Consider the following 27,185-nt stretch of genomic DNA (forward strand, 5'->3'; position numbering starts at 1 on the left):
AAGTCCCTACTGGGTTCCTAACCCGGGGACCCCCCGTACAAGTAGCGTCATGTCACAACTTAGTCTAAGTGTAGCAATATGGTTACATTTAATGAAGGAACATTTAGCAACTCACATGGTTGATGATTAAAACAGACACATCTAACTTTGCAGGCATCAGGGGTGAAGTTGTACACATAGACTATCACCCGCACTGCCATCAACATTGTCCCTTCCACACTGCGCTCCATGAGCGCTTCAAGCCTCGCTTTCAGATCACTCTACTGCAGGGTAGTCTTCTCAGTCACGATTGCAGACCGACAGTGGTGAGATCCGGTGGTGCAGAGGATGGTCCTTGTGGACAGCTTAACCTTGGATTTCTGCATACTTGTGCCTGGTTTAATCATCAACCATGCGAGTTGCTAAATGTACCTTCATTAAAATGTAACCATATTGCTACACTTATACCGCGTACACACGACCAGACTTTGATGGACTAGGTCCAACGGTCTTCCCAACTGACTTTCCGAACAAAACAGACTTGGCCACACACAATCACACCAAAGCTCAGACGGATTCAACCGTGATGACAGGATTAGAAAAAGGAAGTTCATAGCCAGCAACCAATAGCTGCCCTAGCGCTGTTTTTTGTCTGGCGGACTAGCATACACACGAACGTATTTCTTGATAGGAAATGGGCCTGGCGGAGTTCCAGCTGAAAAATTTGAAACATGTTCTATTTCTAAAGTCCATCAGATTTTTGGACAGCTAAGGTCCGATCGAGCTCACACACGATCAAATTGTCCGACCGATTCATTCCGTCGGACCTTTGCTGTCAAAAAGCCCAGTCATGTGTATGTGGCATTAGAGGCGCCTCTTTTTCTACATTGGAGCTCCTGCTAGATTTTGCTTCTAATCCCTTTGTGGAGGCTTTCATTTGTGGATGGACATTTAATGGTTACATAACCGATCACATTGCTATAATCTTTTATATGGACTATACTGAAAGACCTATGAATAAATGGTTGTGGAACGAATCATCTGAGTTTCCATTATTTCTTATGGGGAAATTCACTTTGATATACAAGGGCTTTGGATTACAAGCATGTTTCCGGAACGAATAATGCTTGCAATTCCAGGTTTTACTGTACTAGCTCTTTCCCATAGTGTCATATAAGAAGAAGAAGAAAAAAAAAGAAAAAGAGGTTTGCTGAAGTTAACTAAGCAGACTTTGTAGGTAAAAGATGCTCCACCCTTTAATATGTGGTCTCACATACTAGGTTTTATAACTAAGCCGAAGAAGAATCAATAAATTATTTTCATAAAATAAACAACTAACTATATCACTAGCTATTTCTAAGCATAAAAGATAGCTAGATATACCTAGGACTTATTCCTCAGTGTCAGAAATAGAACTGTCTATGACCCCTAGCCATCAGAATTTTCCATCGTCAAGCGGTGGTTTTTAGGGCAGGTCTGCCGAGAAGCAGCGGCTTTGACTGTTCATGTTTCGGACACTTCAAAGCCCAATATATACACCGGTAACTAGCTTTATGAAAGGTTCCTATATAGTTTTCCTATTATATACAATTAATAGTTTGGTGTCTCTCTAAAAGTTCTTTCACCAGCTTTTCTAAGGAGAACAGATGCTCGTCTGCATCTTCTGGTACAAGGTCCCTGAGTGAATTAGCGAGTTCAAACAGGTATTCTGTGTTTTTTCCACTGGGGCCAACAGCATAGAGAATCTGCTCTGCGATGTCTTCTAAGGGAGCGGGACCAAGGTAGTTGGGATTATCACAGGTTCCGATATAGAGAAGAACATTGAACGGTTTTATGGAAGGATCTTTGGGGTAAAAGACAACAGTCGTAGTCCTGTAGCCGCCCTTCTCTCTGAAATCCAGGTACGCTTTGACTTCTTCTTCCTTTCCCTCTGGCAGTCTGTAAGCAACTCCCCATACACAGCCCTGTTAAGAAAATATACTGTTAAAGTAGATCTCTCAGTGACTACATGCAATCAATCATTAACCTCTTGACGACCAGCATGGCACAGCTGGGCGAAATAAAAAAAATAAACAAACACAACTATTACACACAATCTAAAGGCTTATGTTCCGATTCTATAGACCAGGGTTCCTCAACCAAGGTTCCATGAAAGCCAAGGGTTCCTTGAGAGGTTGCTAGGGGTTCCTTGAGCAATGTCTGCCTCTCCAATAACTTTCCATTGACACCATTAATCTTTTTAGCATTCTAAAAGAAGGTAATTCTCCCCACTAACCATCACACTGATGTATCATGAGTTGTAGACAGTCATTTTTAGAGACCAGAAAGTTATTTCAAGGGTTCCTCTGTGTTCAAAAGGTTGAGAAAGGCTACTATAGACTGTTCAGTTTTCAACCATCAAGTAGTGGCCTACTGGGCTTCCAACCAGTTGCAGATCCCCTAACCTTCCACAGTGCCTATAACTTTCTATAATTTCCCATTGTACCCATCAACATCCCTTAGTGATCCCAAGCCCCTCAAATGCCCTCACAGTGTCACCCAACTTCGCACAGTCCCCTCCGGTCTCCAACAATGCCCCTGAAGAGACCCTAGTTCTCCTCCATAAACCTCACCCACAACATGGCCTAGTTTTCTGCAGAGTCCCCTAACCACCCTCAGAACCCCCTTCCAACAGCCAGTCCAGAGCTCACCAGCTTTTTAATGCATAGTTTGCATTCCTGTGCTTTTCTGTTTCAATGGTTTTTATTGGTTTTGAAAAAACCCTTGACATGTTCCACATTTTGTTATGTTACAACATTTCAAGGGGTATGAATACTTTAAGGCACTGTTTCTCAACCTTCTTTTCAGACCGGGGCATTCTTTAAAATTATAGACAATCTGAAGGCACATCATTCTAAAATGAAAAAAAAAAAAAAAATATATTATATATATATATATATATATATATATTGTAATAGATTTACATAATGCAGCAACATCCACACATAGGACAGCCAACATTAGGAGGTGATTTTTTTCCCCAAGGCAAATACACTTTTGCACACTGGTACTGAGTAGCCATCATCCTAAAATCAATCAACCTGCGCCTTGCAAATTGTAATGCCAATGTCCCTAGATCTTTTTAAAATTTCAATTATCTAAAAAGGATGTTGGCTAATTTTGTTTGGGGTTTTTTTTTTTTACTGTTGGGGTATGGAAGGGTATAAAAAAAAAAAAAAAAAAAAAAAAAAAAAAAAAAAAAGTTAAAATTTTATTTCTCCCCCCCATTAAAAAAGTTTTTGTTGAAAAACAAAAAAAACAAAAAAACACACACACACACACATATCCACATGAAATACTTATCATAGGAATAATCTGATACAGTGAATTTAAATGTAAATTTTAAATTATAAGTTTAAAATGTAATGGGCCCTGGTCTCAAAAAAACTCAACCACAGATTTAGAGATCTCTCCATTGGATGGTGCATTTGTACATAATAGATTCTTCATTTAAATGCTATCTGAAGGCAAATATATGAAATATTGCTGTGTTAGTTGAGATGGGAATAATTCTAAAATCTCACAACAAAACAGGAGGAAGGCATTGTCTGAATGCGTCTCTTGTAGTGACAATCAGGGCTTAATATCTGAATAAACAAAAACACAGAAAAACGCACTGGACATAGAAGGGATAATGGTCTGATAAGGACAACTTTAATGAACTGTAAAGCACACAGAAAGTGACAGAACAACCAGTACAGAGCAACAATGACCCTACGCTGCATGTGCTTGTGTTTACCAACCACCGGGCACAACAGGACTGAGCCACATTCCAGCTGCATTTATCCTGCAATCAGCCTGTAGATTTTATTACCGACTGCATGTCCATTTAGAGGCAGATAATTATATATATATATTTTTTTATTATTATTTATTTATTTTTAGAACGCTTCCTTTCTTGCACATTTTATGTTATAATGCAGAACAGTGAAACCATCAGCCTAATTTTAGCGCTTTAATATTACTATAGAATTTTAATTACAATATATTACTATACAATGTTTATTATATTTTTTTTTTAGAGGTGCAATGAATATACATTTTGGTGTTGAAACCGTAAACGCAGGATGCACTTAGTTGAAAATCGAAAATGAGTTTTACATTTTTTTTTATATTTTTATATATAAATTGTATTATATTCAACTTTTTAATTAATATCAACTTACATTAAATGTTACTTTATTGTTGTCCATTATTGGCACCTTTAGTGCCAGAAAAGCTCAAGAAAAAAAAATAGGATTTTTTTGTACTCACCGTAAAATCATTTTCTCTGTAACAAATGGGTTGTTAACCTCATCACTAGGAGAATACTAGGCATAGTTGTAACACAACACTCAGAACTCTTAGTTCCGGTCCCCCAGGCTACAACCCCCCCCCCCCCACCCCCGTCTGCCAGACAGACCTCAGTACGTCGACAAGCAGTATAACGTAAAGAAAAAAAAATTGAGGGGCGGGTGCTGTGTCGGTCGGTGAATTACAGAGAAAAAATCCTATTTTCTCTTATATTCACCAACTGACACAGCTCCTCTCTGTAACAAATGGGACGTCCCCAAGCAGTGCCAAATGAGGGGTGGGAAAACAGCATAGAAAACTTCATCCACCATGGCTAGTGGGAACTAGTGAAACTTAACCCACAAAAAAAAAAAAAAAAAACCACAACAGAGCATGGAAAAAAAAAAACACCACAAAAACCAGGGTACTCTCAACAGGAGAGACTACCCATAACCGCACAAAAAAACTGCAGAATGTAATGCAACAGCGCATTAAAGTGGGGTTCCACCCTAAAGTGGAAGTTCTGCTCATCGGAACCCTCCCCCCTCCGGTGTCACAGTTGCCACCTTTCAGTGGGGAAGGGGGTGCAGATACCGGTCTAAGACAGGTATTCGCACCCACTTCCGGGCATCCCACGGGAGTCTATGCCTCTTCCTGTCCCGGCGCACTGTTTGTTGGGACACACGGGTCCCAGAGACAGAGTGTGGACCATTCCTATTGTGTTGCACGACTCACGCATGCGCAGTAGGGAACCGGTAAGTGAAGCCGCAAGGCTTCACTTCCCGATTCCCTCACCTAGAATGGCGGTGGCAGCGGCCAAGAGCCGAGCGATCGATCGGTCTCGGCTGCCGACATCTCTGGACCCTGGGACAGGTGAGTGTCCATTTATTAAAAGTCCGCAGCTGTAGTATTTATAGATGCTGGCTTTTAATTTTTTTTCCAGTGAAATCCCTCTTTAACTTAACAGTACTGTGTTTTAATCGAAAACCAGGAAAAAAAATGAAATACAATTGCATATTCAATTGCAACTATACAACCACCTGCAAAACTTTGTGGCCAAAACAGGCATCAGCCCATGCACTGACGTCTACCTTGTAGAACTTGGTAAACGTGTGGACAGGCAACCAGGTCGCCGCTTTACACATCTGAGCGACCGACACTTGGTGTCGGAAGGCCCAAGACATTCCGATTGCCCTTGTGGAGTGGGTCGTGACCGGAAAGTGGAGCACCTGCCCCTTCAAGGCGTAGGCCTGTACTACAATCTGTCTGATCCACCTGGAAATGGTGGCAGACGAGACCACCTCCGAAACAAACAGTGAGTCTGACTTCTGAAAAGGAGCCGTGGCAGACAAATACACCTTCAGAGCCCGAACCACGTCTAGAGCGTGAAGGGCCACCTCCTTAGGGTGCTTCGGCTTAGGACACAGAGATGGTAATACAATGTTCTCATTGATATGAAAAGCCGAGATCATTTTCGGTAAAAAAAAGACGGTTGCGGACGCAACACCACCTTATCCTTGTGGATAACCAGATAGGGCGACTTGCAGGACAAGGCCGCCAGTTCCGAAACCCTCCTGGCCAATGAGATGGCCACTAGAAAGACCACTTTCTGGGAAAGAGTCAACAGGGGAATCTCCCTAAAATTTTCAAACAGCGGTTTTTGAAGCGCCGACAACACCGGGTTCATGGGGTTAACGGTGGACGCACCGGAGGGACTACATGTCGTACCCCCTGAACGAAGGTACTCACTAAGGAGTGCGATGCCAGGGGTCGTTGAAAAAAAAAGACAGCTAAGGCTGAAATTTGCCCTTTGATGGTGCTTAATGCCAATCTCGGGTCTACTCCTTGCTGGAGAAACAGCAGGATCCTGGATATGCAAAAGGAGCACGGATGCCATCCTTTCTCCTCACACATGGAAATGTAGGCCTTCCAGGTACGATGGTATATCTTCTGAGAAGAAGATTTTCATGCTCTCAACATAGTTGGATCACCGAGTCTGACAGACCCCGGTTCCTCAACACCTGGCTCTCAATAGCCATGCCGTTAAAGCCAGCGATAGTAAAGCAGGATGGAGAATCGGACCTTGAGACAGAAGGTCCTCTTGCAACGGCAGTCGCCAGGGAGTGTCTGCCAACAGACGCACCAGGTCTGAGTACAAAGAACGCTGAGGCCAATCTGGGGCAACCAGTATTACTGGACTCCCCTCGGCTTCCACTCCGAGAAGCAGATTTGGTAACAGTTTCAGTGGAGGAAAGGAGTAGATCAGCTGGTACTGATCCCACGGAGCCACCAGCGTGTCTGACGCGTCGGCCCACGGATCTCTTGTCCTGGACACGAATCTTGGCACCTTCCGATTGATACAGGAGGCCAGCAGATCCAAGTCTGGAGTGTCCCACCTCAGACACAGCAACCTGAATGTCTCCAGGTGCAATGCCCACTCTCCTGGGTCCAGCATCTGTTGACTCAAAAAGTCCGCCTGCCAGTTCTCCACTTCTGGGATGTAAATGGCAAACAGGGCCGGTACGTGTCGTTCTGCCCACCGAAGTATGTTAGCGACCTCCCGTGCAGCGGCTGAGCTTCTTGCTCCCCCTTGGTGATTGACGTATGCCACGGCCGTGGCGTTGTCTGACTGGATCCTGATCGCACACCCTTGCAGTCTCATCGACCATGTGGAGAGGCACAGCCTGATCGCTCTCAATTTGAGCAGATTGATCGGCAACTTGAATTCTTCCATCAACCAGAGGCCCTGAGCCAACTGAACCCCCATCACTCCACCCCAGTCGGATAGACTAGCGTCCTTTGTGATTACCGTCCACTTCAGAGGAAGGAACAATTTTCCGGACTGAATCACCGGGGACCTCAACCACCAGATCAGGGAGTCACTGACTGACTGGCTCACCTGGATCTGTTGATCCAGGGACAACTGAGATTTGTCCCATTTTGTCAGAATCTCCTTCTGCAGGACTCTGTTGTGGAACTGGGTATAAGGTACTGCCTCGAAGGAGGCTACCATGAGTCCCAGTACTCGCATGCAAAAGCGAAGTGACAGCCACTCATCAGAAGTTTTACTGCAGATCTCAGAGTCTGAAGCTTGTCTGAAGGGAGAAACAATCTCGCTTCCATGGAGTCTAGCAGCAAGCCTAGATACTACAGACGCTGCACCGACTTCTTTAGGTTCAACAGCCACCCAAATTCTTGCAGGGTCTGCATGGTGATCGCCACATCCTCCTCTAACTGAGGCGAAAGATGCCCTCAGGAGGAGATCGTCAAGGTATCCCACGATCACACGTTGCCATAGCAACGCCAAAACTGGAGCCAATACCTTGGTAAAGAGCCTGGGGGCTGAAGCCAGACCAAAAGGAAAGAGCCACACACTGGTAGTGAGCTTCCCCGATTGCAAACCGCAGAAACTTTTGATGCCGGAGGCATATGGGTATGTGCAGGTACGCATCCTTGATGTCTAAGGACGCCAGGGAGTCTCCCCTTGATGGAGTGCTGCGACTATTGAGAGAACTGATTCCATTCTAAACCTCTGCACTTTTACAAAGTGATTGAGGGCCTTTAGGTCCAAGATCAGAAATTTGAGTAGAATCCCTGGAAGCGTTCCGATTCAGGAACGGGTACAATCACCCCGCGATTCAGCAACTCCCTTACCGCCCCCCAAGAGGGCCCCTCGGCGAGCCGGAGATACGGGTATGCTGGAGGGGAAGAATCAGTTTTGCGGCCAAGAGCGAAACTATCTTGTAGCCTGTGGAAATCAGATCGTAGACCCATTGGTCGGATAACCAGGAGGACCACCGGGCTGCAAAATCCCGAAGGCGACCCCCCACCCGAGACATGGGTGGGGGCAAATCTTCATGCGGTAGCACTTTTATTCACAGGCTTGTTAGGCTTGCGGTTCCAGGGACGTTTTTGACCTTCCGTGGGTGTCCTGTTGGGCTGGGGACGTTTTGTGGAAGCTCCGGGCAGACGAAAAAGCAGTTTGTAAGCGGAAAAAGGAGGGCCCTTGCCTACGGCGTGGCTCCTTAGCCTTCCTGGCCTGTGGGAGTAGAGTACTCTTACCACCGGTGGCATTTTAAATAGTCATCTAATGAGGCTCCAAAGAGCCGGTTGCCAAGGAAGGGAAGATCCGTCAGGGCTTTTTTGGATGCCTGGTCAGCAGACCAGCATTTAAGCCAAATTAGGTGCCTCAGCACCACAGCTGACACTAAGGCCCTGGATAGCAGAGGGAGAGTATCCAGGGCCGCATCACAGATGTACTTAAGGCCTTGCACTAGTTGGTCTGCTAGTTCCATGCAGACAGGGGAGGTCTGTTGCTCTCCTCATTCGCGGTGCAAACGTTTTGCCCACACAGTCAGTGTCTGCGACACCAGTGCGGATGCCAGTACTGGTCGCACGGCTGACCCCACAACCGTAAACAAGGAACGAGCCACTGCCTCGGCCTTCCTTTCCTTGGGATCCTTGAATGCAGGAGTCCCCTCAACCAGGATTGCGATTACTTTATTTAACCTGGATACTGGGGGGTCCACGACTGGAGGAGCCAACCACTTTTTGAGAAGGCTCTCTTCAAAAGGGTAACGCACCGCCATGCATTTGGGGACCGAAAATGGTCCGTTGCGGGCGACCCCATTCCTTGTAAATGAACTTGTCAAAATAAGTCAGATACGGGAACACCTTTAGGTAAACGTGCTGGCTTGCGGGATCCAAAAGGGACCGGTACATCAGCAGAGAAATCCGCTGGCTCCTGAATCTTCAGGGTATCACGCACAGCTGTGATAAGTGCTCCAAGAAGCGCTTTGTCACGCCCGGACCCGGACAGGGACTCATCCACACTGTCCGAACGGCCCTGGTAAGAGTCGTCTGACAAGACAGAGCAGGGGTCACCAGCCTCAGCAGGAACCGAGTCTGCGTCAGAGCTCTCCCCAGAGGACGAGGGGGGGATGGGGGGGCAGGGGCCGCTTTTTAGCACCTTTATTCCCATGCACCACCTTCATCTTGGCAACGAACGAATTGAGGACCGCCGTCAGGGTGTCCATGGGCACTGAGCAGTCCGCAGGTGACCCAGTTGCAATTGCCTGGATTTTGGGGGAAGAAACACCAGTTTCTGAAGCCATGCTGACCCTACCCTGTCTGCCACCCGAAGGGAACTTAGGACAGTGACAGTCCCACCCTCCTTGCTGCTGCTGATTGAGGGGCTCTTTCCCGCCGGACTCACCACCCTGAGGAGTTCTGCGCTGTTCACAAGTAGTGCCTGTAGACCCCGAGTGCTCCCAAGTGCAGAGGAAACAAACGATGTGTCGGTGGCAGCCGCCGGAATGAGCGCTAAACGTTCTAAAAAATTTGCTCAGGCTTCTATAAAATGGCTGACCAGCGTCCAGTACACAGACAGGAAACAGGGAAAATGTCTGTGAGAGCACCTAAGCCATGCTGCTGCTAGGAGAACACTGAAAAAAAGTGTTCAGGCTTCCAGAAAATGGCCACCAGTGTCCTGAATAGGAATCACTTGGAAAATGGCCGCTGAAGCCCAGGAGGGCATGCTGCCTTGCCCACACCTAAAATGGCAGCCAGCAGCTCCATGAGGTAAGAAAGCAATGTGACAGAGACACAGCGCCACACCCGACCACAGCAGACCCTCACAGGCACCTTCCGGGAGCTGAACACAGAAAACCCAGGACACCACCAGTCAGCCAGCCCCCCCATCTCAGATGAGAGCCCACAGAGAGCACACATACACCACTCAGCAGCCACATGCAGCATGCCCCCAGGAGGGAGGGGGGGGGGGGAAGATTGGGTTAGGGGAGAGAAGAGAGGGAGGTGAGGGACCCGTGTATCGACCTCCCAGGGAATGCCCAGCTGCTCAGCCCCGCCGAGGAAGGGAGAGCTGTACTTACCAGTCCTGAAGAGCTGGGAGCCATTCCATTGCAGAACTACTCTGATCAGTACAGCGTAGCTGCTGGCCTCAGCACACTGTGATGCAGACATCAGTAGCCCGGTCATATGTACGCCCCGGAACATAAAAGCTCACCAACCACCTCTGGAGCTGAGGTTTCGTCGTAGCCTGCCGAGCCGTAGCTGTGACCTGCACACGCTCGATGGCCGGACTGGGGAGACTACAAGGATAAGGGTATCCAGCCTGTCACCCAGCCGGCTGTCGATAGCTGATCACAGGATAATTCATTTTGCGCAAAAAAAGCCAAGCTTCTGCATAAAAAAAAAAAAAGCATGGACCGAAGGGCCCACAGGGTTCCTAGGTCCTTCTCCTTCACTAGGAAGAAAAAAACCGAGGTCTACCTGGCAGACAGGGGGGTGGGGGTGGTGGGTTGAAGCCCGGGCGGAACTAAGAGTTCTGAGTGTTGTGTTACAACTATGCCTAGTATTCTCCTAGTGATAACGCTAACAACCCATTTGTTACAGAGAGGAGCTTTGTCGGTCGGTGAATATAAGAGAAATGCAGTTTGAAATCTCTGACCATCTCTTGTATCATGTCTGCAATCTCTTACTTAAATTTAACCACTTCAGCCCCAGAAGATTTTACCCCCTTCCTGACCAGAGCACTTTTACAATTTGGCACTGTGTCACTTTGACAATTGAAAATGAAATGATCATACAATGCTGTACAAAACTAAAAAATTTGTGTCCTCTTTTTTCCCCACAAATAGAGCTTTCTTTTGGTGGTATTTGATCACCTCTGCGTGTTTTTTTTGTTTTTTTTTTGTAGCACAAAAGACTAATAAGGGGGGAACACAATATTTTGTAATTTTTGCTAGAATATCCAAAAAAAATGAAAACAAATTTCTTCATCAGTTTAGGCCGATATATATTCTTCTACACATTTTTGGTAAAAAAATAAATAAAAATCGCAATAAGCATATATTGACTGGTTTGCGCAAAAGTTATAGCATCTACAAACCATGGGAAAGATCTATGGCAGTTATACATTTTTTATTTATTTTTATTAGTAATGGCGGTGATCTGTGATATTGCGACGGACAGATTTGACACATTTTTGGGACCAGTGGCAATTATACAGCCATCAGTGCTATAAAAATGCACTGATTATTGTGTAAATGTCACTGGCAGGGAAAGGGTTCACACTAGGGGGCAATCAAGGGATTAAATGCGTGTTCCCACAGCGTGTTCTAACTGTATGGGGATGTGACTTACTAGGGGAGGAGATATATAGTTTGTTCCCACTTAGTAGGAACAAACAATGCGTCTCCTCTGCCATGACAGAACAGGGATTTGCGCATTTGCACACACAAATACCCATGCTGGTGCTCGTGCACGCGATCAGAGACTGCAGACATGATACAAGAGATGGTCAGAGACTGCAGACATAATACAAGAGATCAATGCAGCCTCACCAGTGATCAGCAAATGCTGCGATCTCCCACTGTGTCACAGAGCTGGGTTTAAATTGCCCATGCCGGGTGGCTGCAGTAACAAAATGCCACCTCCTATGATACAAGTCACGCGGATTCAATTTCCCACCATTGGCTCAGTGTGCGGTCTATCACAGGAGGCAGGACATTGTTACAGGGGCTGCCGAACAATCAGCTCCCTGGCACAGAGAGAGATTGCAGCTCTGCGAGACAAGGAGAGGAGAAGGGAGGGGAGGACTGAGCCGCCAGGATGACACCCCCACAATGTGCGGCACCTGGGGCAGACCATGCCCTTTTCAGTGCCATTATTGCCCCCTTTTAGGTGCATCTCTAATTTTTATACTTAAACTTACCTGAGCTCAACCTTGATCCAGCGATGTGCGTGAGACCAGCGGCTCTCTCCCTCCTCATCAGCTCAGAGATAGCAGCAGGAGCCATTGGCTTCTGCTGCTGTTAACTACAGCCAGTGAGGAGGAAACAGGGTGTTTGGGTCCAAGCTGAGTGTCTATGGATGCACAGAGATGTACAGGAGCGAGTCTTAATGAGTGCCCCCATTGCTAGCGGCTTGCTATGGGGGGGAAATCGGCAGAGGAGCCAGGAGCGCCAGCGAGGGACACGAGAAGAAGAGGATTGGGGCTGCTCTGTGCAAAACCAATTTCACAGAGCAGGCAAGTATGACCTGTTTGTCGCTTACGTTTTTTAAATTTTTTTTTAAAGAAAGAGCTTACGATCACTTTACGTGCCCATTGTTGCATGATTAATCGTATTGCCATTCCCCCCCCCCCCCCACACTATTGACAAAAGTGTTTCACGATTCTTGCTATGCAAAGAATTAATTCTCTCTGCTCTTCTGAAGCCGACAGCCATCAAAAGAAAAAAAACGGGCAGTCTGCCAAGAATCACAACATTCTTTATCAGTTGAACTTAAGTATAAAACATTGTAACAATTTGTCAAAGAAATACACTTTGTAAGTGAGGAAAGTGTAACCACTTAAACACTAAATCTTTTTCTGACATTTGGTTTCAAGTTAAAATAGTTTTTCTTTGCTAGAAAATTACTTAGAACCCACAAACATGTATAATATACACACATATACATACACACACACACACACACACACACAGTGCCTTGCGAAAGTATTCGGCCCCCTTGAACTTTTCAACCTTTTGCCACATTTCAGGCTTCAAACATAAAGATATAAAAAATTTATTTTTTGTGAAGAATCACCAACAAGTGGGGCACAATTGTGAAGTGGAATGAAATCTATTGGATTTTTTCAAACTTTTTTAACTAATAAAAAAATGAAAAGTAGGGCGTGCAAAATTATTCGGCCCCCTTGCGTTAATACTTTGTAGAGCCACCTTTTGCTGCGATTACAGCTGCAAGTCGCTTGGGGTATGTCTCTATCAGTTTTGCACATCGAGAGACTGAAATTCTTGCCCATTCTTCCTTGCAAAACAGCTCGAGCTCAGTGAGGTTGGATGGAGAGCGTTTGTGAACAGCAGTTTTCAGCTCTTTCCACAGATTCTCGATTGGATTCAGGTCTGGACTTTGACTTGGCCATTCTAACACCTGGATACGTTTATTTGTGAACCATTCCTTTGTAGATTTTGCTGTATGTTTGGGATCATTCTCTTGTTGGAAGATAAATCTCCGTCCCAGTTTCAGGTCTTTTGCAGACTCCAACAGGTTTTCATCCAGAATGGTCCTGTATTTGGCTGCATCCATCTTCCCCTCAATTTTAACCATCTTCCCTGTCCCTGCTGAAGAAAAGCAGGCCCAAACCATGATGCTGCCACCACCATGTTTGACAGTGGGGATGGTGTGTTGAGGGTGATGAGCTGTGTTGCTTTTACGCCAAACATATCGTTTTTCATTGTGGACAAAAAGTTCGATTTTGGTTTCATCTGACCAGAGCACCTTCTTCCACATGTTTGGTGTGTCTCCCGGGTGGCTTGTGGCAAACTTTAGACGAGACTTTTTATGGATATCTTTGAGAAATGGCTTTCTTCTTGCCACTCTGCATAAAGGCCAGATTTGTGCAGTGTACGACTGATTGTTGTCCTATGGACAGACTCTCCCACCTCAGCTGTAGTTCTCTGCAGTTCATCCAGTGATCATGGGCCTCTTGGCTGCATCTCTGATCAGTCTTCTCCTTGTCTGAGCTGAAAGTTTAGAGGGACGGCCAGGTCTTGGTAGATTTGCAGTGGTCTGATACTCCTTCCATTTAAAAATGATCGCTTGCAAAGTGCTCCTTGGGATGTTTAAAGCTTGGGAAATCTTTTTGTATCCAAATCCGGCTTTAAACTTCTCCACAACAGTATTACGGACCTGCCTGGTGTGTTCCTTGGTCTTCATGATGCTCTCTGCGCTTTTAACAGAACCCTGAGACTATCACAGAGCAGGTGCATTTATACAGAGACTTGATTACACACAGGTGGATTCTATTTATCACCATCAGTCATTTAGGACAACATTGGATCATTCAGAGATCCTCGCTGAACTTCTGGAGTGAGTTTGCTGCACTGAAAGTAAAGGGGCCGAATAATTTTGCACGCACCACTTTTCAGTTTTTTATTTGCTAAAAAAGTTTAAAATATCCAATAGATTTCGTTCCACTTCACAATTGTGTCCCACTTGTTGGTGATTCTTCACAAAAAATTAAAATGTTATATCTTTATGTTTGAAGCCTGAAATGTGGCAAAAGGTTGAAAAGTTCAAGGGGGCCGAATACTTTCGCACGGCACTGTGTATAATTATATATATATATATATATATATATATATATATATATATATATATATATATATATATATATATATATATATATCAGGGGCGGACTGACCATTGGGCCACTCGAGCATTGCCTGAGGGCCCCGAGCCACTAGGGGGCCCCATTAGGGTTTCCAGCCTCAGTAAAACCAGGGACAGTATGTAAAAATCTGTGTTTTTTTTTTTACATCTGTCTCTGAAATGTCCCTTACCGTCATCCTTTTGGTCTAAAAATCACAAGATTATAGCTGCCCCACCTTTCCTTCTCAGCCAACAGAAACATGTCTGTGTATACTGTGTGATTGTATACTGTGTGGCCCCATAATCTCGGATTGTCTTGGGGCCCCATAAGTTGTCAGTCCACCCCTGAGATATATATATCTCTGTATATCTCACAACCTCCTCCTGTTCTGTCCTTCTAGGTTGACATAGGAGCATTCTGTACTTTATGTTTGGATTTTGTTGTTTTTTTGTTTGTGTGTTTGTATGTTCAGGAAATGCAATAAAAATATTAAAAAAAAAATCAAAAAGATGGGCTCAGGCATGTTCGGGATCCTGGTCCCAACCCACTTGCCCAATCCCGCCAGGAAGCAGACACTGCACACCGCTAATCACAGGCAGCAAGACATTTCCCAGTCTGTGCATATGCAGACCGAGAAATGTCTCAATACCCGTGATAAACAGTGTGCAGTGTTGGTTTCCTGGTGGGATCAGGCAAGTATTGGGACGAGGAACCCGAACATGCCTGAGCCCATCTCTATTTGTCAGTAGTAACATAGAAGCTGGCAGAAGGAACCACAGCCCAACATCAGTATAAACAAAAATGTTTACCTCTGGATCTTCCACAAGTGTGACCACTCTTCCAGGCTGCAAGAAAAAAAAAAAAAAAAAAGGCAAAATTATTATACAGGTTTTACGTAGCGCCAACAGCCTTTTACAACTTGAGGGTAGACATAGACAGTACAAATCCAATACACTTTAATACAGGTGGAATCAGAGGGCCCAGCAAATATAAAAGGTTATTAACTACTTCAGCCCCGGACCAAATTTTCAGCCTAAGGACCAGAGGTCTTTTTACAATTTCGCACTGCACTGCTTTAACTGGTAATTGCGCGGTCATGCAATGTTGTACCCAAATGAAATTTGCGTCCTTTTCTTCCCACAAATAGAGATTTCTTTTGATGGTATTTGATTGCCTCTGCAATTTTTATTTTTTGCGATATAAATGGAAAAAGACTTTTGAGAAAAAAAAAAGATGATATTTTTCTTTTTGTTATAAGAAAAATCAAATAAACTCAATTTTAGTCATACATTGAGGGCAAAATTTATTCAGCCACACGTCTTTAGTAAAAAAAATGTCAATAGGCATATATTTATCGGTTTGCGCAAAAGTTATAGCGTCTACAAACTAGAGTACATTTTCTGGAATTTACACAGCTTTTAATTTACGACTGCCTATCTCATTTCTTGAGGTGCTAAAATGGCAGGGCAGTACAAACCCCCCCAAATGACCCCATTTTGGAAAGTAGACACCCCAAGGAAATTGCTGAGGGCCATGTTGAGCCCATTGAATATTTTTTTTTTTTTGTCCCAACTGATTGAATAATGACACAAAAAAAAAAAAAAAGTTTACAAAACCATAAAATGCCAAAATAGCACAAAACCCCCCAAAATGACCCCATTTTGGAAAGTAGACACCCCAAGCTATTTACTGAGAGGCATGTTGAGTCCATGAAATATTTTATATTTTGCCACAAGTTGCAGGAATATTAAATTTTTTTTTTTTTTGCACAAAGTTGTCAGTAAATGATATATTGCTCACACAATATATTCTGCTGCTTCTCCTGAGTATGGGGATACCACATATGTGGGGCTTTTTGGGAGTCTAGCCGCGTACAGCACCCCGAAATCCAATCACTGCCTTCAGGATTTCTAAGGGTGCAAATTTTTGATTTCACTCCTCACTACCTATCAGTTTCGAAGGCCATAAAATGCCAAAATAGCACAAAACCCCCCAAAATGACCCCATTTTGGAAAGTAGACACCCCAAGCTATTTACTGAGAGGCATGTTGAGTCCATGAAATATTTTATATTTTGCCACAAGTTGCAGGAATATTAAATTTTTTTTTTTTTTTGCACAAAGTTGTCAGTAAATGATATATTGCTCACACATGCTATGGGCATAAGTCAAATTACACCCCAAAATAAATTCTGCTGCTTCTCCCGAGTACGGGGGGACTTTTTGGGAGCCTAGCCACGTACGGGACCCCGAAAACCAAGCACTGCCTTCCGGATTTAAATATAGAACGCTACCAAAAAAACCTGTTAGCAATCGCAGGGATCAGGCCTGACTCTGCGATCGCTGCAGTTATGTGTTTAGTGTTTAGTAAGCGACAGTGATCGATCGATACTGAACTTGGGTGGGCTGGGCGGAGGGGCAAAACGCAGGTGCTAGCAGGTATCTGGATTGATCCCGCTAACAATGCGTATTTTGGAACCCTAAACTGCTGGGGATGCTAGTATAGATCTGATCAGATCAGATATTGATCTGTTCAGATTCTATACCACTACAGGAGGTTTATGCTTTGCGCGTGGGTGTGTTAGCGGTACTGGCACTAACCTAGCGCTGCCTGGGGCGACGCAGACCCTGACCCTAAAACCTAATTGATATCACCCGCTGGGTGATCTGGGGGTTAAACCTTTATTGGGTAATAAATGGTGGGTGCCCTGATGCTATAAAAAAGCAAACTAACCAGAGTCACCTGTAACACTTATACGGTGATCACTGGTGAAAGGGTTAACTAGGGGCAATCAGGGGGTTCAAATTTTTATTATTAGGTAGTATATGGGGGTCCCTGGCGCTATATAAAAACCTGACGGGGAACCTAAATAACTGATCACTGCAATCAGTGACATTGTGACTGGGGGGGGGGGGGGGGGGAGATTGGGGGGGCTTGTGTGCCTGTGTGTTCCTACGTGTTAGTGTAGTGTTTTGGTGCACACTTACTTTCACTTCTCCTCGTAGTCCGGTCAAAAAGACCGCCCCGAGGAGAATGACATCACTTCCTCCCTGCCTGTGTTTACTATACACAGTGGGAGGAAGCTTCTCATTCGCCAGGAGCGATCGAGAGGGGGCGGCCAGAAACCAACGGCCATCCCCTCATCCCGGATCGCTCCTGAAGCGAAATGGACCGCCGCATCTGATCGGACCCCCCACCCGCTGGAAGGCAAGCACGTACATGTACGTGCTTGTGCCTGTCGGTGCCGTTGCATCGACGTACATTGCCATGCGGCGGTCCTTAAGTGGTTAAAGTGGTTGTAAACCCTTACAAACCACTTTGACCTACAGGTAAGCCTAGATTAAGGCTTACCTGTAGGTCCAAGAAATATCTCCTAAACCTATACGGTTTCGGAGACATTTACCTGAAGACAGCCACCGCTGTCTACAGCGCAGGCGCACTGGGTAAGCCACAGATCGTGGAGATATGCTGCGAGTGTCGGCTCCCGTGCGCATGCGCAGGAGTGATGTCATTGCTGCTCTGACGAATCACAGTGACGGAGCAGCGAGACCCACCGAGAAGATGGACGCTCGGAACTACAGGGGACAGCGGTGACTTTGCTGGCTTCTGTGTCAGGTAAGTGACACATAATGGACTACTATGCGATGCATAGTAGTCCATTATGCTTTACCTTTGCAGGGAATCAAAGAGGAAGTAAACCCATCAGGGTTTACTTCCTCTTTAAATCTTGGAAATTTTTCTTTTGAATTTGAAAAAAAAAAAAATGGTGTGCAGCATCTCCCCACAAGAGGACATTCTCACTGAGAGTCATTCCAATGTGATTATGGTGCTTCTTCAAACAGGAATAAGATAATAAACTAATGTAATCCCTTTCATATTTCTAATCTATACTTTAGAGCCTCTGCATTTATGTTTGATGGTGTCAGGAACTTTATTAGAAGATGGGGTGATGGAGTAAACCTGGGATCTCTGCGATTATGGGAGAGGGAACTCAACCCATGCCAGTTTATATCACGGTTTACCTTGCGTGTGTCAATGGCAGTGCCCTCTTTATTGGGGAGCACTGAAGACGGCACTACCCATGAAATGTGGATGCTGTGCCCTTTGTGATAGATCTACATTGAGGTTGGACTGATGTTATGCATGCTGTTTTTCACATTTGTCAGTACACTGGATATTTGTTTTGCACAATAAATGGTCTCACAATAATGCTCTAGGCTGGTGCACCCTCTCTTTATGTCTCTGTTATAGTCCATGGTCCAAGGATTCCCCAATCTGAAGTCGGCAGCAAGGCCAAAGTAATGCTGGGTTCCCCAGGATCAGTCACTTTCTTGGTGTGGCACAACAGAAGAGGAATAGTACCCAAAAACTGTCTCCATACAAATGCTTAAAGGCTTGAAATCCCAGTTCACCTGTTGCGCTGGCATTATTTCCTCCTGTACAGTCATACTACTTTCTGTAGTGGTAATCTCATTTATTGGTCAGGCCTGTATTCCTTTTCTTTTTCCTTTTTTTATAGAATCGGTTGCTTTACTCTCAAACAGCCCCACGGATCATTTGCTTAGAGGTGTTGTGTGTAAAGCAAAGCTGTGCAATTGAAAGAGTCATAGCACAGCCTGGTTGCTTTTCATATATCAATACCTGGATTTCTGGCAAAACAAATAGGCATATTCAAAAAAGGGGGTTTGGGAGGGGATTATTACAGTGCTTACAGATAATAATGGAAACCATCCAATATATAATTTATAATATATATATATATATATATATATATATATATATATATATATATATCTATCTATCTACATACATACACACACACACACACACACACACACATTCATTGAACATGATTAAAAACCAAACATAGCAATTTGTTGAGTTTTGTTAAATCTCTCCACTAGGCTGGTCATGCAAGAAGGGCTCCAATTGAACAGAGATTTGATATTCATAAGTTATCGTGACATGTTTCGCCTTATGGCTTCATCAGGGTATATACTAGAGTTGCACAATTAATTGTCAAGAATCGTTATCGCGATCTTGACTAAAGTGTTTCACAATTCTTTCTATGCAAAGAATTCTCTCTGCTCTTCTCAAGCCACAGCCTTCAAGAGAAAGGAAGAGAAAAAAAATGGGCAGTCTGCCAAGAATCAAAAAACATTCTTTATCAGTTGAATTTAAAGCGGAGGTCCACCCTAAAGTGGACCTTCCGCTCATCGGAACCCTCCCCCCCTCCAGTGCCACAATCAGCACCTTTCAGGGGGGAGGGGGGTGCAGTTACCTGGATAATCCAGGTAACTGCACCCACTTCCGGGATAGCTCCCTGCGGAAAGGGGCGTAACTTACGCCCCTTTCCGCAAGTGCCCGCCCCTTCCCGCAAGTGCCCCGCTGCCTGCTGGGAAACACACAGATCCCAGAGGCAGCGGGGAGTGTCCTTATTGCGCAGCGCGATTCGCGCATGCGCAGTAGGGAACCGGGAAATGAAGCCGAAAGGCTCCATTTCCTGATTCCCATACCCAAGATGGCGGCGGCAGGACCCGACAGGCGACCTAGAGATCGGCTTCGGGTGCCGACATCGCGGGCGCGCTGGACAGGTAAGTGTCACTATTTTAAAAGTCAGCAGCTGCAGTATTTGTAGCTGCTGGCTTTTAAAAAAAAAAAAAAAAAAAAAAAAAACGCGGAGTCCCGGTGGACTCCCGCTTTAAGTATAAACATTGTAACAATTTGTCAATGGAATAGACCATGGGTCTTCAAACTATGGCCCTCCAGTTGTTCAGGAACTACAATTTCCATCATGCCTAGTCATGTCTGTGAATGCCAGAGTTTCACAATGCCTCATGGGATGTGTAGTTTTGCAACAGCTGGAGGGCCATAGTTTGAGGATCCCTGGAATAGACTGTGTGCAAGTGAAAAAAGTTTAACCACTTAACTACTTCCCACCCGGCCAATGTACATATACGGCCGATTGGGAGCTCTCTCCTGACTGGACGTTCAGGAACATCCTTCCAGAAGGAGGGGGGATCAAACGCAGCGGAGCGCGTGCCCACTCAGTGGCACGATCTTGATGAGCTTGTGTCACCCGGACACGGCACATCTCTGATCGGCAGGAGGGCTCTGCGATTGGCCCTCCTGATCACATGACAGCCATGTCTCATCACAGCCGTCATGTGATGTAAACAGCCGGTTGCTAGGCAATCGGCTCTCCTCTCCTCACACCGAAGTTGTTGGAGAGGAGAGCAGATCGCTGCAGCCTGCTGGTGATCAGTAAATATGAGCTGATTTTTACAGCTTTTTACTCACTGATCAGTCTAGTGTAAAACACACATATACCCAAAACACACGTCCCCCACTAAAATCACATGTCCCAATGATTTTCTGCACACATCTGTACATGATCATTTGCGTACATATGTCCGTGATCACACAAACCAATTATTATACATTTAAACAGAATTTTTCTTCATCAAAAATTTTAGCCTAAATTTATGACAAAATTCGATTTTATTAGATTTCTTTTAAAATATAAAGAAAATATTGTTTTTTTTTTCCATAATTCCCGCTCTTTTTTTCAGTTATATAGCAAAAAATAAAAACGGAGTCGTGAATAAATACCACCAAAATAAAGTTCTATTTGTGCGAACAAAATGATAAAAATTTCATTTGGGTACAGCGTAACATGACTGCGCAATTTTCATGGAAAGTGCGAGAGCGCTGAAAGTTGAAAATTGGGCTGGGAAGGAAGGGGGTGAAAGTGTCCGGTATTGTAGTGGTTAAACACGAAACCTTTTTCTGACATTTGTTGGGTTCAAGTTAAAATAATTTTTGTTTTCTAGAAAATTACTTAGAACCCCCAAACATTATATATATATATTTTTAGTAGACACCCTAGAGAATAAAATAGTGGTTATTGCAATATTTTATGTCACAGTCACTGTATTTGCGCAGCGCTCTTTCAAATATAATTTTTTTGGGGGAAAAAATTACTTTAATGAATAAAAAAACAAAAAACAAACAAAAATAACCAGTAAAGTTAGCCCATTTTTTGTATAATGTGAAAGATTTTACGTCACGAGAATCGTGAGAGAAAATTGAGATCTTTTTATTCTAAGCAAAAAAAAAAAAATCGTGATTCTCATTTTGGCCAGAATCGTGCAGCTCTAGTATATACACATTTTTTGAATATTTTATTTCTTGGGATAAGGTGCTAGATACAAAGTGTCTACCTTAAATCAGATAAAACCTTACAAATAGGCATAGTTTACCATCGGCAGAGCAAATTTTCACCGGACCTGACAAATTTGTGAACAAGAATAAAATTCTAAACAGTGATCGGTTCCAAAGTCCTCAAGCGAATATTCCCTGGGGCTTCCCAGTGCCTGGGGAGCCAGAGGTGCAGTATAGAGCCGCCGTTGCAAGTGAATGGCTGTGAAAGGTCATATTAAAATGGAGAAGTACATCCGAAGCTCGTTCTGCACTCCTGTGACCCATTTCCAGTAGACAGCGGACTGCAGCCCGCTGTCGACTGGTGTCACACAGCTGGTCCAGGCTTAGGAAAGATTGCGACAATGAAGCCACTATCCGCCCACATGCCTGGACTGGCACCCATTACAACCTCTCAGTGAGCCGCTGAGAGCCTGAGCTGGCCGCTCCCACCCCCTCCACAGCCCAGTGCTCCAGTACACATCCGTATGTATGAGGGAAGAAAAGAAAAAAAAAAAAAAAGCACGATTGAAATTTCCTAAAACATTTTAATGAACATGTAACTCTTTAGGAATTTATTTATTTTTCTTAGGGAGGGTAACGCATCAGATTTTTTTCACCAACTGTGTCCCAATGCAGGGATTTCCCTTCAATTCCTCTCCCATAGCCAAAACAGGAAGAGGAAATCCCTGCAAATAGGGGGATTCCTTGGGGCCCCCAGGTCATCGGAACCAGTGTCCCAGTTGGAATTCCCCCTCTATTACTTTTCTGGGGACAATCCAGAATTCGGGGTTTGCTTTCACTTTCAATGATAATAGTAAAACAGGACAAAATCGAGAGAGAATCTCCCTAATGGAGACAGAGTGATAAAAACCTGACAGGTGTTCTAATACCTCTCCACTCTATCCAAAAAAAAAAAAAAAAAGTTGTGTTTAGTTATACTTTAAACCTGTGGTTGGTATCAATGATGTAGCAGATTTTACACAGGGGTCATGGAGCCTCTATAACACCTTTAAGCACTGGTTGAAACTTGCTAAAACCATGCTAAAGCTTATCTAAAGCTACAGTCAGCATTCCTTTAGATCTGTATTGAGCATGTTCAGATAGAAGCAGACGGGCTTGTTCATGCCACGTGGATGGACACTGCACAGGGCAGCCTTGTCCACTGCAATGCAAGACAAGGTAAAGAGCCTCATTCCCTATCATGCCAGACCACCATGCTTCTGTGCAACGCAGCATGCAATGTAAATACTACACTGCAATGTGGTCAACAGAACATGAAATGGCACTTTGGGGTTTTATTTACGAAGGCTGAAGAGTGCACAATCAGTCTCACTTTTGCAGAGAAGCCAATCAGCTTCTAACCCCAGCTTGTTTAATTAAGCTTTGGCAATAAAACTGGAAGCTGATTGGTTTCTATGCAGAAGTGAGCCTGAATTCTGCACTCTCCAGCTTTAGTAAGCAAATCCCTTTGTGACATTTTAACCACTTCCGGACTGCTATACGTCGGTGCTTTGAAGGGGGATATCATTGTTATGGCAGCAGCTAGCAGCCATAACCCTGGTATCTTCTTCTTTAGTGAGCGGTCCGGTTTAACATAAAAGTGGTCTCTGCAGCAGATTCGCCACAAGATCAAAGATTAAATCGGCGGCGGGAGAGGGGGCCCCCCATCCCGCTGCTTACTGGAGCCATCGGCAGCAGTGGAGGCGATAGCGTCTGTCCCCTGCCTGGGTATGGAGACGAGTGAGGGGAAGATGGCCCCCAACCGTCTCCATATCACTTGTTCACACAGCACACAGATGAGGCTGTCAATCAGCTGGAGGTCCCTCCCGTCACCATTTTTCTCTTGGTGTCAGGAAAACTTGTCAGAAGCACATCATGTCGATAGCAGAGGAACGAGGCAACGGATATAAAATTACACTTGATGCTTCGGATTGAGACAAGTACACACTATATATGGATATGCTTTGTTCCCATTTCATGTCTGAGGTTTACAACCACTTCAAAGAGGGATTCCACTGGAAACAAAAATATTAAAAGCCAGCAGCTATAAAAATACTACAGCTGCTGACTTAATAAATGGGCACTCACCTGTCTCGGGGTCCAGCGATGTCGGCATTCTCGGTGAGGGAATCAGGAAGTGAAGAGTTGCGGCTTCACTTCCCGGTTCCCTACTGCGCATGCGCAAGTCGCGCAGCACAATGGGAATGGTCCGCGCTGTCTCTGCAGACAGCATGCCAGGACAGGAAACAACATAGACTCCCGTGGGAGTCTATGCCCGGCAGTGGGTGCAAATACCTGTCTTAGACAGGTATCTGCACCCCCTCCCCCCTGAAAGGTGCCAACTGTGACACCGGAGGGGGGGAGGGTTCCGATGAGCGGAAGTTCCACTATAGGTTCTAAGAAAAGTCCAGTACCTTTGGCATAAGGGTCAAACAAGTCCATCACCTCTTACCTCAATGGCCCATCACTGACCAGGCATGATCATGAGTAAAAGAGGTCTAGAACATATTGAATAAGGCACTGGGAACTTTCAAACTTGTACATTAAGTCCAAGAGAAAAAAAAAACACATCAAAAACAAGCTCAACCTCAATGGCGATGCAGCTCCCACACAGCAAGGTTCATCTCAATGGGCACCCAACAGTAGCTCAAAATAAAGAAAGGAGCACCAGACCAAAATGCGGACAAGACAGTGCAAGACAATTTTAAATTGATGGTAAATAGATTGGGAAAACATTCAAAGCATTTTGGGTCAACACTGAAGTCACAGTGCTTCACTTTTTCCACATTTTGTTATGTTACAGCCTTATTCCAAAGTTGATTAAATTCATTATTTTTTCTCAAAATTCTACAAACTATACCCCATATTGACATGGAAGACGTTTGTTAGAAATCTTTGCAAATTTAATAAAAATAAAAAACAAATAAAAATCCCATGTATGGTACGCAAGTATTCACAGCCTAGGCTCAATACTTTGTTAAAGCCCCTTTGGCACCAATTACAGCCTCAAGTCTTCGAGTATGCTGCTACAATCTTGGCACACCTATTTTTGGGCAGTTCCTCCCATTCTTCTTTGCAGGACCTCTCAAGCTCCATCATGTTGGATGGGGAGCGTCGGTGCACAGCCATTTTCAGATCTCTCCAGAGATGTTTAACCGGGTTCAAGTCTGGGCCCTGGCTGGCCCACTCAAGGACATTCACAGTTGTCCCGTAGCCACACCTTTATCTTGGCTGTGTGCTTAGGGTCGTTGTCCTGTTGGAAGATGAGCCTTCGCCTCAGGCTGAGGTCCAGAGTGCTCTGCAGCAGGTTTTTTATCAAGGATGTCTCTGTACATTGCTACACTCATCTTTTCCTCGATTCTGACTAGTCTCCCAGTTCCTGCTGCTGGATGGTACTGGCCAGGTAACGAGAGGCGCCTGGTCTCCTCCAGACATGATGATGTTTGCCAATCAAGGCCAAAGAGTTCAATCTTTGTTTCATCAGACCAGAGAAATTTGTTTCTCATGGTCTGAGAGTCTTTCAGGTGCCTTTTGGCAAACTCCAGGTGGGCTGTTATGTTCCTTTTACTGAGAGGTGGCTTCTGTCCAACATACAGGCCTGATGGGTGGAGTGCTGCAGAGATCGTTGTTCTTCTGGAAGGTTTTCCTCTCTGCAGAGAAACGCTAGAGCTCTGTCAGAGTGACCATCAGGTTCTTGGCCAACTCCGTGACTTAGGCCCTTTTCCCCCCAAATCGCTCCTATGGAATGATTCTAAGTGTGAGTGTGAGTGTGAGTGTCGCACCACGACACACATGAAGTGATCACTGCCTTTGATGATGGAGCAGTGATCTCTGACCTGTCACAAGGCAGACCAGGGAAATGCTTTGTTTACAAAAATCTCCCTTGACACGTTCGCGGGTACTCGGCAGGTACAATGAGTCCATGGGACCCACAGTCATGGAGAACACGGCAGGCACGTGCCGCTTCTTAAAGGGGATGTACCTATACGCCCTTTTACCCACCAGTGCCATTCTGCTGACGTATATCGGCGTTCGCTGGTCGGGAAGCGGTTAAGGGCTTACCCAGATGTGTGAAAGTCCTTGTCACCCATGATGGAACCCTTTTCAGAAGGTGGTTGATGGGCAGCTGGGCGGTGATATTTACCCCCTCACTGTCTGTTCAATTCCTTAAAAATCGGAACCACTGCACCCCCAGATGCAAGACTGTTGAAGCATGGCCTCATCCATTTGATAGGGTCATGTTTGGCAGCGGTACGGCCTGCTGAATGCGACAAGGGATCCAACTTTTGCTGCATCATGGCCGTATGGGAGGGGGGTACATCTGAGGCTCATCGCCCCATTTTACCACTCTCTGGCTTCCTGTGTGAACAAGGCCAAAGGCTGTACAGACATTTTGCAAAATGTTATATAACCAATTGTGTAGCTCTGCATTTTAAATTCTCTCTCAAAAGCACAATTGTGAAAAATCAATGTGATAGAATACCAATAATGCACCTCAAAATACTAAGAATGATCAATAAAATACTCCCACCACCACTTTGCTCTCCTGGTCTAAGATTTCCTTCAATGAGCCACTGGGTCCACTTTTTTTGCCGCTTCTCCTTTAAAGTAGGGATGCACCGAAATTTCGGCCGCTGAAACATATCGGCCGAAAATGCCCTTTTCGGCAATTTGCCGAAAGAGAAAAAAAACGGCCGATAATGGAGCCCGGAAGTGGGGCGTGGCCTGTGTGGGGGGCGGGGCTCTGCCCCCGCCCCTGGTGCCGCCCATCATGGGGGTGTCCTATAGTACAGGAGAGCCACCCCCGCGCCTGTTTGATCACAGCGCCGGGAACATCACAGCTTTCATTTCAATAGCTGTGTGTTCCCGGCCGCGCTGTCACACACAGCCCCTCCCCCTTTTCCGGGCACTTTGATAGACAGATCACCCGCAGGATTGGACGGATGATCTGTCTATCAAAGTGCCCGGACAAGGGGGAGGGGCTGTGTGTGACAGCACGGCTGGGAACACACAGCTATCGAAATGAAAGCTGTGATGTTCCCGGCGCTGTGATCAAACAGGTGGCGGAGGGGCTCTCCTCTCTTCCCTTCACAGGCTGGCTGCAAAATGGGACACTCTGGCTGCAATATGGGGGCACCTCCTGCACCACGTCCCCAGTCCCTGACCAGCTCCTGCACCACGTCCCCAGTCCCTGACCAGCTCCTGCACCACGTCCCCAGTCCCTGACCAGCTCCTGCACCACGTCCCCAGTCCCTGACCAGCTCCTGCACCACGTCCCCAGTCCCTGACCAGCTCCTGCACCACGTCCCCAGTCTCTGACCAGCTCCTGCACCACGTCCCCAGTCTCTGACCATCTCCTGTACCACGTCCCCAGTCTCTGACCATCTCCTGTACCACGTCCCCAGTCTCTGACCATCTCCTGTACCATGTCCCCAGTCTCTGACCATCTCCTGTACCATGTCCCCAGTCTCTGACCATCTCCTGTACCATGTCCCCAGTCTCTGACCATCTCCTGT

General features: G+C 45.4%; 1 protein-coding gene across 1 annotated transcript in view; it reads right to left on the minus strand.

The window, feature by feature from the left end:
- Positions 1-1,209: 1,209 nt before the first annotated feature.
- The window catches only part of CHAC2 (ChaC glutathione specific gamma-glutamylcyclotransferase 2), a 48,212-nt gene continuing 22,236 nt past the window's right edge, over positions 1,210-27,185 (minus strand). The window contains exons 2-3 of the mRNA XM_077485560.1: positions 15,277-15,312; positions 1,210-1,943 (exon numbers count right to left, since the gene is read on the minus strand). Coding sequence (XP_077341686.1) covers positions 1,560-1,943; positions 15,277-15,312 — 420 coding nt within the window. The 3' untranslated portion in view covers positions 1,210-1,559. The remainder of the gene's footprint in view (positions 1,944-15,276; positions 15,313-27,185) is intronic.

Source organism: Lithobates pipiens, unplaced genomic scaffold (genome assembly GCF_037356315.1).
Source record: "Lithobates pipiens isolate NorthernLeopardFrog02 unplaced genomic scaffold, aLitPip1_a1.2 Scaffold_18, whole genome shotgun sequence".
NCBI lineage: Eukaryota > Metazoa > Chordata > Amphibia > Anura > Ranidae > Lithobates > Lithobates pipiens.